At 37.6% G+C, this 16,396-nt stretch overlaps 1 protein-coding gene across 1 annotated transcript; it reads left to right on the forward strand.

Moving 5' to 3' along the window:
* The first annotated feature begins 1,666 nt into the window (after positions 1-1,666).
* Positions 1,667-7,599, forward strand: LOC136227967 (uncharacterized). Its single transcript, XM_066016767.1, has 5 exons — positions 1,667-2,116; positions 5,165-5,274; positions 5,357-5,728; positions 6,410-7,082; positions 7,250-7,599. The coding sequence occupies exons 1-5, from the start codon at positions 1,861-1,863 to the stop codon at positions 7,327-7,329; spliced, it is 1,491 nt and encodes a 496-aa protein (XP_065872839.1). The 5' UTR covers positions 1,667-1,860; the 3' UTR covers positions 7,330-7,599.
* Positions 7,600-16,396: the final 8,797 nt, after the last annotated feature.

The raw sequence follows: 16,396 nt of genomic DNA on the forward strand, positions 1-16,396 counted from the left end.
ATTAATTATTTATCTATTCATTAAGTGATTATTTAAAATTACGTGGTATGCGGTGGATTTATGGGACAATTACAAAACTAGCACCTTTTAAGGTGTTAGTTTTCTTTTCTAACTCCTTTTGAAAAACTCACCAAAACTAACACATTTCAACTAGTAACTTCCAAGTTTACCCTCATCTTCTTCCTTAACATAACTATGTCTTTGTCTTTCCTCCTCTATCTCTTTCTCACGCTTTCTCTCTTTAAAGAACAGAATAATCTACAGAACGACTTGAATACTACAATAATCAATCCAACCCACAGTTTATATAACAAAATTTCTACAATCATATAAGTTTTTCCATTGGGTTTTAGTTTTATTGAAAAGATTTAAAGCTTAGTTCACTCATCGTTATGGTGAACGGCGAACGGAAGAGGAGGAAGAAGCGACCATTTTTTCCGGCAATCTCGTCACAATATATATTGTTTCTCTTCCCTTTTCATGTTTTTCCTGGTCGTGCGAATCCAAAAAACAGTGGCATTGTTATCTGAAAATGGATTTGAGTTGGAATATCAATTTCAGATTTTTTCCCCGACAGTGTCGATATCTGTAGATATTTGTAGATATTTGTCGATATCTGTAGATATCTGTAGATATCTGTCGATATCTGTCGATATGTGTAGATATCTGTAGATATGTGTAGATATGTGTTGTAGATATTTGTCGATATATGTCGATATCTGCAGATATCGACAACACATATCTACAGATATCTACAGATATCTACACATATCGACAGATATCGACAGATATCTACAAATATCTACAGATATCTACAAATATTGACAAATATCTACAGATATCTACACATATCGACAGATATCGACAGATATCTATAAATATCTACAGATATCTACAAATATCTACAAATATCGACAAATATCTACAGATATCGACACTGTCGGGGAAAAAATCTGAAATTGATATTCCAACTCAAATCCATTTTCAGATAACAATGCCACTGTTTTTTGGATTCGCACGACCAGGAAAAACATGAAAAGGGAAGAGAAACAATATATATTGGGACGAGATCGTCGGAAAAAATGGTCGCTTCTTCCTCCTCTTCCGTTCGCCGTTCACCATAACGATGAGTGAACTAAGCTTTAAATATTTTCAATAAAACTAAAACCCAATGAAAAACTTATATGATTGTAGAAATTTTGTTATATAAACTGTGGGTTGGATTGATTGTTGTAGTATTCAAGTCGTTCTGTAGATTATTCTGTTATTTAGAGAGAGAAAGCGTGAGAAAGAGATAGAGGAGGAAAGACAAAGACATAGTTATTATGTTAAGGAAGAAGATGTGGGTAAACTTGGAAGTTACTTGTTGAAATGTATTAGTTTTGGTGAGTTTTTCAAAATGAGTTAGAAAAGAAAACTAACACCTTAAAAGGTGCTAGTTTTGTAATTGTCCCTGGATTTATTGGTTGGAGGTGTAATTTAAAGTTTATGTGGTAGCAATAGGCAATGCACATGAAATCATCGCAGCCGTTGATTACAAAACATTTACGCCCTGTATCAGATCAGTGTCTATGAAGTGTCCACGTGAGGTTTAAATGTCTCCTTTCGATGGACGTGAATCAGAGGATTTGTAGAGAGAGAAAGAGATGCTGAAGGAGTGTAGAGTGATGAATTAGTAAAGAGGAGGGGAAATAGAATAGAATAAGCGAGAAAAAGTGGGTTTTATGCAGTTAATACAGAGAGCCATTACCACTGGTCTCTCATCTTCTGGTTTTTGAACCTTCCTTTTACATAGAGAGATAGAAAGAGAGAAGAAGAAGTTGCACAGATACATATTCCCCACTTCCAGATGCTCTTACAATGGGGAAACAATTTCAGCAAAATCTGCATCAACAGCAGAGCCATGAGAGTGGAAATAGAGGGCAAGGTTCTTCCCCTTTTTTCTGCCAAAGCTGTTCGATGGGACTATCAACAATTTTGAAGGACTTCAATTTTAGGTGTTTTTTCGTTTTGATTCTCACTCTCTCGCTTTTAGTCTCACTGATCTTCTGGATCCTACCTCACCGTACTGTTCATATTGATGGGTTTGATGCTAAGGATTCAATTAAACTCAGTGGTAACCTTACTATCCTTTTGTTTTTTTTTTCTCCTAGTAGCCTGTCTTTTTTCTTAAATTTTCTGAATATTGACCAATTTCAGCTTGTCGGTGTGCTTCCTTTAGCAGTTTTAGGGTGTGTAATTGGGTTAATTGATTATATTCCTTATTTTCCTTGTTATTTTGAAATTGAGATTCTATAACTACTAGTCTTGATGGTTTTCCCCCCATTCAATTGACGGATGCCATAACTTTTTTGCATCCTGGTCTGGTTCATGTTTTTAGGTATGTGTTGTTAAGTCAGTTTATGTCTATGCAGTTTTTCTTCCTTCTCAATCTTTGATTATGGATTTCTGTTGTTTGTGGAATATGAACTCTCTTCTTGGCTTGTAGTTTCTGATGATAATATAGCTGTTTTAGGGATAGGTTCATGTAACTGTTCAAGACTTTGATGATAGTACTATACGTTATACTTTACCTTTGATACAATTAGAAGAAATGGTTTTCTCTGTATTCTCTTGTTAATTATGCTTACTTATTGAATCCTATAGGAAGCTTTAACCAATTTAATGTGTTAACATATGCATATGTTTTAATTCCAAGGCCTGTACAAGTTACCTTTCTTTTTCTTTTCTTTTCTTTTCTGTGAACTACTTAGACTTCCTTTACTTGAAGCTTCAAAAGAAAGAAGATATAGGAAACAGATTTTACCATGACTGAAGCAGACAAAGGCCCTTGTTATGCAGAAATGATAAAACGAATGGGAACAGTCGGAAACTAGGAAGCACCTACCTACACTTCTAGGGGGTTAGCATATGAGTGTCGGACAGGCACACTGGGGACATGCACCCAACATGCCAAAATAAGTGTCCCCTCTTTATTTTATTTTATTTATTTAATATGGGGGCGCTCGGGGACACTGCTTCTGAGTTAATTAGGTAGAATATAGGGTTTTTTTTTTTAAATAATTTTACAAAAAAGATGGGTTGATATATAAAAAAAAATAAAATAGAACCCTAATAAAATAAAAAGAAATCAAAATCTAAAGAAAATAATATAGCAGCCGCCCCTTTTTTATGTGAAGAAAAGAAATTAAAATCTAAAACTTCAAAAAACCCAAACCTGAGACACAAAAAAAACGAATCAAAAATTAAAATTTAAAAAAACCTAACCTAAATGCAGCAGTGTTCACATGGACCTTAATGACCATGTAGTATTTGGTCATTGGGTCTAAGCCTTGGGATACTTCGAATCTCAAACCTAGGATTCTAATAAGCCTAGATCAAACGGTGAATGACCAAATACTACATGGTCATTAAGGTCTATGAAAATCGAACTAAATACATCTGATCTGCGATTGAGAATCGCAAGGCACAACACAGAGAAACCAAAAACAACTTTAACTTGATGATGGTTTTTCATGTTGGTTCTTTTAATTGGTGGGTTCTTTTAACCAAAAACAGCATAATATAGTTTTCTTGAGTACTAATTTACTAGGATTGAGTTATTTATGTATTTTTTTAAGACTGTCCTTATTAGTTACTATGCTTAAACCGTTATTTGGCTCTCGATCTATTCAAAATTGTCATTTTGCCCCTGCCCTATTATTTGGTCACATTTGGCCCTTGACCTATCACAATTGGTGAAATTTCATCCAATTTGAATGGAAGACTTAACAAAACGATATTTTGACACTTAGACTTGATAAATTTCATTTTAGGGATTTGTTTTTTTTTTCTTTTGTTAATCTAATTAATTATTTTCACATAAGAAAATTTAGGTGTCAAATAAACTTTAAGATGTGTCATGTGTCAAGTCCAGGTGTCAAAATATCATCACATATATTAGGGGGATAACGGTTTCGTCAAGTCTCCATCTAAATTGGGTGAAATTGCACCAATTGGGATAGTTTAGCGGTCAAATGTGACCAAATAACAGGTCAGGGGTCAAATCATAGTTATTAAAGGCGCAAGGGGGTTCCTGGAGCCTTGGCGCAAGGCGCAACTTAAGGCGCACACAAAAAAAATATCAGAAATTCATAATACTAGTCACAGATAATCACAAATAGTCAAATAACAACAATAAAACCATAAAATGCATGAGTTAAGTTCTAGTTAACTACTAAGGCATGAGTTAACTGTTGTGATATGTGGAGTAAAAACTATCGATCTTTGTCTATCCCGGCTTTTCTTTTATTTTCTGAACTTAAAAAACCCTAAAATACCCTAACCCTAAAATACCCTCAAAACCCTAAATACCCTCAACCCTAAAATACCCTAAGGTAGCTGAGGCGCGCCATGGCGCGCGCCTTGCGCCTGGCTTAAGGCGCACTAAGGCGCGCGCCTGACTGACCGCGCCCGCCTTTGGGCTCCAGAGGCGCTAAGGCTGGAGCCTTAGCCGAGGCGCGCCTTTAATAACTATGGGTCAAATGACAAAATTTTGGATAGATCAGGGGCTAAATAACACTTTAGGCCTAGTTAGTATTCATCATGGTGGCGAATAAACTGTAAGACGTGTCATGTGTCAAGTCCAGGTGTCAAAATATCATCACACACATATTTAGGCGGCAAATAAACTTTTAAGATGTCCCATATGTTAAGTCAAGGTGTCAAAATATCATTACACACATATTAGGGGGATAACGGTTTTGTCAAGTCTCCATCTAAGTTTGGTGAAATTGCACCAGTTGGGATAGTTTAGGGGCCAAATGTGACCAAATAACAGGTCAGGGGTCAAATGACAAAATTTTGGATAGATCAGGGGTTAAATAACACTTTAAGCCTAGTTAGTATTCATCATGGGGATTTCTTTCTTTTATCGGCACTACAAAGGTTTCTTAATGTCGTTATGATAATGTGTAATTACTCGGAAAGAAATGAAATTAGTAAAATTTTTCTAACTTAGTTCTAGGAAGAGAAGCATTTTATAGAAATTTTGGAAGTTGTGCATATTTAGTCAGGATAATTTATTTTTCTTTTCATTCAAATAATTTTCTATTAATTCCTATTACTTTATGAGTTTATTTCCTCAATGATCTAAAGAACTTATCTTTTGTATTTTTTTTTTCAGCTTCAGTGCAAGTATACTTCAGGCTGCAAAAGCCAGTTTCCGAACTTCTTCCGAGTCTCGAAAGATTAGAATATGACATCAATGGGGAAGTAGGGGTGCCGAATGCAAAGGTCCTTTTTGCAGTTAGATTATGTCTAGTTATTTCTTGTCCCGAAACATAAATTGAAACTAAAATTTATTTCTTCTTAACAGGTGGCTATCTTGTCTATGCATGCGTTAGGTGCATCTAACTGGACTGATGTGGTGTTTGGTGTTCTTTCTGAACGAATTAATGTTCCAATAAATCAAGTGTATTTAAGTGTGCTGAGGTCATCTTTAATTGATGTGTTCCTTGGGGAATCTAATCTGACTCTTACAGCATCAATATTTGGGCAGCCTTCTGTATTTGAGATTTTGAAATTTCCTGGAGGGATTACTGTGGTTCCAGTGCCATATGTTTCCATTTGGCAGTTTCACCATGTCTTCTTTAGTTTTACCCTCAATAATTCCATAGCTGAAGTACTAGATAACCTCTCTGAGTTTAGGCAGCAGTTGAAAGTTGGTTTGCATCTGAAATCTTATGAGGTATTAAATCCTTTAAATTTCTACATGTTTTAGTTAGAAGTTGGTTTTATTATCTATGAAAGTTGACAATATGGTGTGCTTTAGAATTGATTCTCTTTTAGTGCTAACAATTTGACAACACTTTATTTTCTTATATAGCAAAACCTCGAGAACTTCATTGAGTAAATTGTAGACATTTTTTGAATTAGCAATAATGATCTTGTCAGGTGGTATTACATCTATAGTTAAGTCTTTACATATTCTAGTTTTAGCTTCGATTGTCTTAAAATCAAATGAAATTTGAAATAATATTTTCTCTAGGGTTGTTTCTCATTTTAAGGTTGAGCAATTTTACAATACATGGTTAACTATCTATTCCTGTTCTGGAGTACTCTCTTAATTCAAGTTTTTTTATAGCAAAACCTTAATTGCGTCACCAAGGAGATGGAAGATACAAGAATTATAGACTTTTCTTGAACAATCAGATATTATCTAGTCAATGTTCGGCAGCTATAGTGTGTAAAAATTCCTTGGAACAGATTTGAACTGAGATTGCATTATGAATTTGAGATGTCCCCAACTTTTTGGCCAAATGGTTCACTGCCCCCTGATAGTACCTGTGTTTATATGTAGTCATTTATATGTTTAGGATGGGAGTGTGATAGTGTTGTCTGATACCTTGTTTTTGACCCTGTTATTCAGTATATAGTAGTGCAAATATCAAATGATGACGGCTCTACAGTAGATTCTCCAGTCTCTGTTCGGGCTTCATTCATATCAGATTTGGGGAGCATTCTTCCACAGAGATTGCAACAGCTAGCTCAAACAATCAGCAATTCTCCTTCGAAGAATCTTGGTCTTGATAACTCTGTTTTCGGTAAAGTAAAAAGTGTTAGTTTATCAACATATTTGAAACATACCCTTCATACACAACCTCCAACTCCTTCCCCAGCTCCAGCTCCCGAGCTCAATGATTTTGCTGAACCACCAATCTCTCCATCAATCCCTCCATCATACTCTCCATCTGGTGATAGTCATTCTCCTATAGAAAGCCCGAAATGTGAGCCTCACCATACTTTATCTCCTGTATATTCTCCTGCACCTTCTGTCGTAACTGCTGATCCTCCTAATCCTGGACACCGTGGTTTTCCAAGATCTCCACACCCATCACCATCTCATTCTACCAGCCGAAGGCCTTCCGTATCTCCTACTCCATCGCCATCTCATTCTAATCAAAGTCCTTACGTGCGTGCAGTAAGTCCCTATAGGCCTCCAGTTGGGTCTCCTTTGCCTCAGGCATCCTATGGTTCCTCTCCAAGGGAAGGCGAAGTATCTCAACTTCTTGCCCCTTCCCCATCAGCTCCATCTCCATCATGTAAGTTGCTTTTGTGCTTGATCTTGATATGGTTAACACCACCAATTTGAACATATTTGTACTTGATATGTTTTTTTCTCCTTCCTTCCAAAAGTTAATTTATTTTGGTATCTCTTATAGGTAGGATGAGTCTTGTCTTACATGTGTGAAATTGGTTGATTTTGCAGCATCAGCAGTAGTTCCTTTGTGGAGGGGCATATGGTGGTTGGGGATTTGTGGAGTTATGATGTTTCATTTTCTTTATTGACAATACTTCTCACAATCATACAAGTTGGACAGTTAAAGGTGTTTGATACGATTACCCAGTTTTGTTCCGGCGAAGAAATTTGACATATATGTAAATGAAACAGAAGATGAATCACAGTCACAGGTCAAAGCCAAGAAGGTGGCAGGCCTCTCATATGATATCAGAAAAAAGACAGTTTGTGATAAAAATGTTTCAAGTGTAAAGCACATAATTTTCACATCTGCAATGCAAATGTTTATTAATGCAGAAATAGACTACATCTTCAAATGATTTGGCTTGTTGCAACAAAACAAAATTCTGAAATTCCCCCATCTACTACTTCCACATTATTCTAAACTACTAATAATAATAAAACAAGTGAAAAAGACACATTTTCTGCTTCCTGATTTTGAACTACCAAATTCAGATAAAGGAAACAAGGCTGAGACTGGCAAAGCACCATGAATATATGAAGGCATAAGGTTGTCATGGGGGTAAGGATTTTCTATTTCTGCGGGAATGGGAAAGCTCTTAAATAGTTCTCACCCGTGGTGGAGATTCTCCATGAGACAAGAAATCTCTTAAATTGGGGGGATGAGAAATTGTTTTATGTTGAATGAGAGTGATATGAGTCCCAAGACTGGTACTTTTACGTTGGATAGGCCCACAAGAGGGAAGGTTACTTCTTTCAGCCTCTTTTTATAGAACTTCGTCCTGGCTATAGCAGTTTAGGAGATGAGGTTCACCGAGCTACCTGTGTCAATGAGGATCCAGTGCACATTAGAGTTATTAATGGGGAGAGAGACCGGTAGGGCATCGCTGTGTAGGGTCCGTAGATGAGGGTTAATTAGAAGGGACTCCTCGATCAGTCCTTTCAATTTATATTGTCTAGGGGAATCCTCTGAATATGCGGGTGCCCCTTCTTGAAAGACGTGTATCTCCCCTTGATACTAGGAGAGTTTTGGCTCATCTTTGTGAGGGGATGATTTTCACTAGTTTTAGTTTCCCTCTTGTCGAGGGCCAGTTCTTGTCTATAGGCTTTGTAAGAGCAGTTTTTTTTTTACTTTCCTAGAGAAGTTTTCACATCCATTCATGTTGTTTCTATTCCGTTTGGGGAACTTGTAGTACTTGTCATTTCCTAGTCCAGATTTCAAAGGTTTCTATGCTAATACTGGTGACCGTTAGGGTCAGTGAGGTTCAGTGGGAGTCTCTTGGCGTTTTGAGGGATGCGAGTCCTTAAAGTAATGAACTTCTCAGTCCGAGCCGTGGTTTGCCCAACTTCCCTCCTTATTATCTCTTATTGGCTCGTCCTTGCGGGTTCAGTAGGGAATAAGCCCCTCGTCCTTTCTATTACGAGATTCCTTGCGGCCGGTTACTTGCTTTCCTTCGTCTTCCTTGTTCTTCTCCTTCATGTTCCTATCTTTCTCTTGGTCCACATAATCCACTGGTCTCATGTCGTCGTTGTAACAGATAAAATGTTTCTCGACCGTTATTAGTTCTTGGAACGACTAGTGGATAAGTATGACACTTTTACGAAAGGAGTTTATATGTGGTTCCTTTAGTGAGAGCATCAATGGCTACCTTCATTGAATTTATCTATTATGACATATGGTCGAAGCTAGAATGGTAGCTTCTCAAGGGATCAGTCAGTGTTCTAAAAATCGGCCAAGGCAGCGCCTAGGCGGAGATTTTTAGAACACCGTCCTGCTTTCCACTAATCGAGCGACATAAATCGGTTGACCGATTTTTGGCCTCCTAGGTGGTCTCAGACGGTCCTAGGTGGGTCTAGACGGTCCCAAATGGCTCCCAGGCGGTCTTTTTGAAAAAAATGAGTCATTAAATTTTATGTCAATTTTTTTTAATTTAAAAAAAATATTAAATAACAAAAAAATTAAAAAAACCCTTAAACTATTAAATTTATTTTATTTTGACACATTTTGTTATAAATGTTATTTTATTGATCTATTTCTTATTTTTTTAAGGACATTAATGTAAATAATATTAAAATAGCCTAATGCTCCTTCAGCCCCTTTAACTTGTTCAAATTGGTCATTTTACCCCTCCAACTCATCGAATGTCCTATTTACCTCTTTAACTCCATAGAAATGATATTTTCTACCCCCTTAACTTATCCAAATTAGTCATTTTACCCCTCATCAACTTATCGAATGTCCTATTTACCACCTTAACTCCATAAAAGTGGTATTTCTCACCCATTATGATCATATTTACCCCATTAACTCCATAAAAGTGGTATTTCTTACCTCTTTATAGTGCAAAATTAATAGCACTTATTCAAATGAGTTTGAAAAAATATATTTTTAATATCAACTTTTTATTTTGTTTTAATTTGATAATTATATCGATCCTTCATGTGTTTATTATAATAATATTGTATTACAATAATTAGATAATCAAAATTTAACTAGCAAAAAAAACTTGAAAAGAGAAAGAATGAATAAAAGATACAAATAACAATAACTTTTTTTTTTTTGATAAAAAAACAAGAACATTAAAGACATTATATGTAGGAAAAAGGTACCAAAATAGGCCTATGATTTTGGGAAAGTATCAATTTAGGTTTCACGTACAAAATAGCACCAATATAGGTTTAACGTTTAAAAAATGTATCAATTTAGGCCTCGATGACGGATTGTAAGGGGTGAGAAATACCACTTTTATGGAGTTAAAGAGGTAAATAAGACATTCTATGAGTTGGGGAGGGGGTAAATGGACAAGTTGATGGGGTGAGAAATACCACTTTTATGGAGTTAAGGGGGTAAATAGGACATTCGATAAGTTGATGGTGTAAAATGACCAATTTAGACAAGTTAAGGGGGTTGGAGGAGTATTAGGCCTATTAAAATATGTATGTTTTCTATCCTAAATATTTTATATTATTATTTTTAGATAGTATAATTCGTATATTAATTGTATTTATATAATACTTTATTTAATAAAAAATAAATAAATTCAAGAAATACAAATCTGATTAATCCCCTTAGTAGGGGTGAGTCTAGAGGGAGTAGTTCCCATCATTTTTCTATTACTTTGATGAATTGAAGTGAAGGCCAGGTAGTGCTCTAGTCCATGTTTATCGCACCAAACGATGAGGTATTGTGACTGCACTTTTCGGATGCATGTGGTTCACCTTGAGCTGCACTAGGAGCGATCCCCTATAGACATTCCGACGGTTAAGTTAATAAGGAATAACAATGTAGATAAATAAGTAAGATGGAGAGGGGTATAGAGAATTCTGGGTCCCCCTTTTTGGATACCAAGTGCCTTGTATCTATAAGCTTTGGCTGGATGTAATGACATGTTCCCCTTCAGACCCGACCTGAGATGGCACCAAAGGGTCCAAGTCGTTCATGTGGATGGTTGGATTGGTGTTGATGGGCTTAGGGCCTTGTCCCGATTAAAGCCTCATTTATTTGCCAGAAAATATTTTTCTAATTTTTCAGTGTTTGTTTCTAGGAAATAAGTTCATGGAAAATTTTAGGTTAGTCAACAAGAAAATATATGAAGAAAGTGAGGAAAATATTTTAACTATTTTTTTTTAAGACTGGGGCTAAGGAAACCCCTTAGGCCCGAATATCATGTATAGAAAAGGAAAAAGTACAACATGAGTTCAAAATTAACAGAAACAAAATTGTTCAGTCCTAGCCAAATCAAATTAGATAAATGAACTACAAAAACTAGGATTGGAGGACCGCCATCTAAACGAAGTATAATGTCGTCCATATTTGGCCAAGGCATCTGCAGTGCCATTGCCTTACCAAAAGATGTGAGAGACGATGAACTGCATAGAAGAAATCCACTTAAGACACTCAATTCAATCGAGCCGAATTCTTCATGAACGTCAAGCGAACGGAGTTTGAAAAAATTAACTACATAGGAAGAATCACACTCTAACCAAAGGTGTTTCCAATTTTTATCCTAGATAATATGGAAGGCGATAATCACAACCCTTACTTCAGTCATATAAATAGATGTATGCTATTACCAGCGGATATCATACTTGTTACCATCTCTAATAACACTACTTAAACTTTTTAGTTAAATGAAAAAATTACCAATAATATTTTTAAATTTAATACTTATTTTAATATTTATCAAATAATTGTATAATACTTTCTGAATTTATAATATAGAATACCTAAAATTTAATACTTGTTTGTTCGGAATCTAATTTTAATTTTTTTTTCAAAAACCACTTTAATCAAGCTGGTTTATAAATTTCTGAGAAAATTTTTGTTTTCTCTTCTCTCTAATGCCAAACCGCAATTGATTGAATATTATGAACTTTTATATATATTTACAATATTTATTTTTCCAGTGACAACATTCTCCATTCGATATCTGGAATATTAATATTTACAAACATTTAAATCAATGGTGAAGTGGTCGGTTTCATCGCTCCGGAACGTGGCCTGCGATAGGGGGATCCATTATCCCCGTACCTTTTCATCCTCTGCGCGGAATGTCTTACTCACTTACTTAACAGAGCGAAAATTGAGAAGAAGTTTTCTGGGGTTAAATTTGCAGGCGTGCCCCTTCCATATCTCATCTCTTGTTTGCAGACGATGCCATCCTGTTTTGTAAAGCTAGTGACCATGACATTCAAAGTGTCAAGAATGCTCTTATTGTTTTCTGTGCAGGAAGTGGGCAACAGATAAATATGGACAAGTCCTCCATCTTCTTCAGTCGGAACACTCCTCTTAATGAGCACCGACGGCTGACTGCCTTATTTGGAGTTCAAAACTGGGGTGGTTAGGATAAATATTTAGGCCTCCCTGCTATGTTTTCTCGATCCAAATCCCAAGTGTTCAAAAGTTTAAAAGATCGTGTGGCAATGCGGTTAGCCGGTTGGAAGGGTAAGTTGTTAAGCTTGGCTGGAAAAGAAGTCATTGTCAAAGCAGTTGTGACTGCAATCCCAATCTATTCTATGTCTTGTTTTAAGCTTCCGGACACTGTGTGCAAAGACATAAACAAGATTATTGCTAAGTTTTGGTGGGGTGAAGAGTCTGATAAAAGGAAAGTACATTGGTTCTCGTGGAAGGTCTTATGCAGAAACAAGTTGGAAGGAGGCCTTGGATTTAGAGACTTAAAAGCCTTCAACTTGTCTCTTTTAGCAAAACAGGGGTGGCGAATCTTAAAGCATCCTGAATCATTTTTGTCTTCCCTATTTCGAGCAAAATATTTCCCATTCAATGACTTTCTTGATGCTGTTCTGGGTTCAAATCCGTTTTGGGATTGGAGAAGCATTCTTCATGGTATCCCTATTTTGGAATTGGGGCTCAGATGGCAGGTTGGCAATGGTAAGTCCATTTTTTGTTTCGAAGATCCTTGGGTGTCCTCCTTGCCTGCCTTCAAAGTGAGGCGAAAGGATGATGAATCTCCCCCACTCTTAAGAGTTCATCAACTGATTGATCAACAAAATGGGGTTTGGGATGAGCTGCTAGTGCGATGCTGGTGTCACGCAAATGATGTTAATGGGATTCTGTCTATTCCCGTTAGCCTTACTAATGCTGCAGACTTTCTTCTTTGGGATTTCTCCAAGTCCGGTGAATTTTTGGTTAAGTCTGGTTATCAAGCTGCTAGAGTTTTCATCCAAAGCTCCTCTTCCAACTCTGTTCTTCATCATCCTATTCTTTCTGAGTTACAATGGAAGAGGGTTTGGAGTTTGCACATACCTAATAAAATTAAGATCTTTCTTTGGAGATGTCTGTCTGATAGACTGCCAACTATGGATAATCTGCTGAAGAGGGGTATTTCTAGGCCTACGTCTTGTGCTTTTTGCCCTTTGATGGAAAATGCAGCTCATCTCTTTTTCCATTGCCCCTTGGCTAAATCGGTATGGTTTTCTTCTCCCCTCATGCTCAGGTCTGATGTTTTGTATGGCTCTTCCTGTAGTCAAATTTGGTTGAGCCTTATTGGTGGAATACCCTCCCTCCCTAATTCCTTTGATGCTGTTTCTCTTGCTTGTTTTATTTTATGGCAACTCGGGAAAGCCCGAATTGACTATTTTTTCAATCATCATCCTTGGAACACGACAGAAATTGTTTCTAAAGCTGTGTCTCTGTGCTCGGAATGGAATGACTCGTTGTCCGCCTCTAGGCCAGCCAGTTCGCCTCCTACTCTCCGCTCTTCTTCTCAACAATTTCTCTCCTGGTCCAAACCATGCTCTGGTTGGATTAAGATAAATGTGGATGTGAGTTTTATTTTGCGATCCTTGCTCGATAGTGATGGCATTATTGCCCGTAACCATTCCGGAAACGTTCTTGGCTGCCGTTGCAAGCGTTATCCTTCCCTTCAGTCGAGTCTGATGGCTGAAGCTCTTGCAATGCGTGATGGTGTTATCTTTGGTATTGAAAAAGGCTTTCAACGGGTGATTTTTGAGGGTGATTCTGTGGAAGTCATTAATGTTATAAATAATCCTAGTATTAACTGTATTGCTGAGATTAGCGTAATCATTTCTGATATTCTGGCTCTCATTGGATCCTTTCATCCTGCTTTGTTTAATTTTACTGGTAGAACTTGTAATTGGGCACTCATAGTTTAGCTACAAAAGCCCGTTCATCTGTCTCTTTTTGTGTAAATGACTCTGCTCTTACTGCCTGGTTCCTCTCTTGTGGGAACCTTTCTGTGTAATCGTCGTTTTTGGTTTACTGTTTGTTATGAAATATATCTGATTACTGTTAAAAAAAAAATCTGAAGCAACTAAATTGTACAATTTTAGTTAATTAAGATACTATTAGAGTATAGTAGAGTTACTTTATATATATAAGGGCACTCTTGTAATTACTTGTAAATAGTATATGATCATTTGGTAATTATCATACTCTATGTAATAGTATAAATAGATGTAAATACTTGTTAATAAATAAGAGAGTATATTTTAATTTTGTTCCCGTTTTTTCTCTCTTCCTCTCTCATAAACTTCTAAGTATTTTAAAGGATCTATTATGCAATTTCACCTATTTTCACAATCAAACAAATAAATAACCACTCCTTATCAACTGCTCTCTGCGACTCCCATGCCGCTTGGGAAATCGTTTTTCCCTTTCTCGATATGTCTAGGAAATTGATTTCCTATCCCTGCAATTTTCGACTTCTTCCTCTGGATTTCTTGTAGTCTGTTGCTGCTAATTTTTTCCTTTGGATTTCTTGTGGTTTATTGCTGTGGTTTCTTCCAGACTTATCTCTCAAACTCACTATCGATTTCCACAGCTGCGGTTTCTTGTGGTTTATTGCTGCGGTTTCTTGTAGTCTCCTGCTTCCGATTTGCGACTTACTCTGCTTTGGGCATCATGTCCTGTTGATTAATTCATCTTGCTGCTGAGATCTTATAGTCTGCGATCTGCTGTGGTTTTCTTCTCTTCTGCGATTGATTTTTTTTTTTCCTTCTCTGGTTTCTATATGTTTCTTGCGATTGCGATTGGTTTTCCTTTTCTGCAATTCTACTGATATTGGATTGGTGAGCGGTCACTTTTTGGAGATCATTTTTTTTTTTTCACTATCGGTTCTGTTTCTACCAATCGGTATTTTCTGGAGATTTCACCTGCTTCTACTAATCGACTGCTCTATTCTACTTAGTTCTAATCTGGACTACGACTTCGATCGATATTGTAGTTTTTTGGTTATCTCTTCATCTGGCTTTCTGGTATTTGTGAACTTTGATGATCGGCGAAGTCAAAACGGGCCGAATCATAAACACGTGCCCAATCTACACTTAGACCCATGGTCCAAGATCAAACGGGCTCCGAATAAAGTAAGCGGGTAAAGCGAATAACCACTCCGACATCCTAAACGGAGCATTAAAACTCCCACTCAAACACCTTTGTTGCCACGTAAGGGATGTGGCCTAGAAGGAGTAACCGCCCTCGGCGGTTACTTCAGAACACTTATAAAAAGCTATAAGGCCAGAGGGGGAGGTACGTTCATATTTTTTCGGCAATACTATTATCAATTTACCAACTCTCCTACAAAAACTGACTTGATCGTCGGAGAGTTTTCCCGGAGATCCTGTCTCCGGTTCTGTTTTGCAGGTAACTACGGTGGAGATCATCTAATCGGATCCAGCAAGTTATAACTACGGTGGAGATCATCTAATCGGATCCAGCAAGTTATCATTGGTGCGGTGAACGTGGACCTTTTTTACCAACATTTGGTTAAAGGTACACAAAGAACATGTCAGAACCATCACGAACGACCGGCGTTACAACCAGATCAACTAGTATGAACTCAAGGGGTCCACGGATTGCGGATTCGCAGCCTGCGAGTACACAACCTATGGTGCCTAGCTCGACGAACCCTTCGGGACAATTGAGTCCATTATTGGAAGTCCAAGTGCAAACTGAGATGGAGATGTCCAATAGCGATTTCGTCCAAATGGCAGGACAAGTCTTGGCTTCAAATATGAGCCAAGCGGCGGAGGATCGAATGATTAGTTTGCTAACCGCAATCGCTGATCACAATACCGTTGTGGCGGCTGCTCCTCAACAACCTGTTGTCATCTCCACACAACCATCGACTACTGCCACCATATCTGCGCTTCCGCAGCCATCTCGAGAGCCAAATCAGATAGGTCAGAGTAGTCGCATGAACCCACACAGCCACCCAGGCAACTACTCGTATCACGATCCTAGTATGACGATCCATCCGACCTGGCAAACATCCCAACCGACGTCGGGAATGTCAGGAATCCTTCCGCTACGACAAACGGAGCCATTTGTTCACGGATATTCAGAGTTGATGACGTCTGGGGCGAATACGTCTGGACAGGAGCATACTTGGAACTTTGATCCTATAACTGGATGGCGACTAGAACCACGGCGGGAACAACTTTCAACACCAATTGGCGGGTGGATGCCGCCTAGAGTTCACCAGCAGTGGATGGAAGAGGATCGGCGAATACCCCATATTGAATTGGAAGATCAACTGCGGAGTATGATGGAGCGAATAGGGTACACACCTAGGGCGAGAGCAGAGGTGCAGAGCGATTCGCCCTTCGCTCCATCATTGCGGGAATTTATTCCAGATCACAGGATAAAAGCGCCGACGATACCTAAATACTATGGGGACC

The sequence above is a fragment of the Euphorbia lathyris genome, chromosome 4 (genome assembly GCF_963576675.1).
Source record: "Euphorbia lathyris chromosome 4, ddEupLath1.1, whole genome shotgun sequence".
Classification (NCBI taxonomy): Eukaryota; Viridiplantae; Streptophyta; class Magnoliopsida; order Malpighiales; family Euphorbiaceae; genus Euphorbia; species Euphorbia lathyris.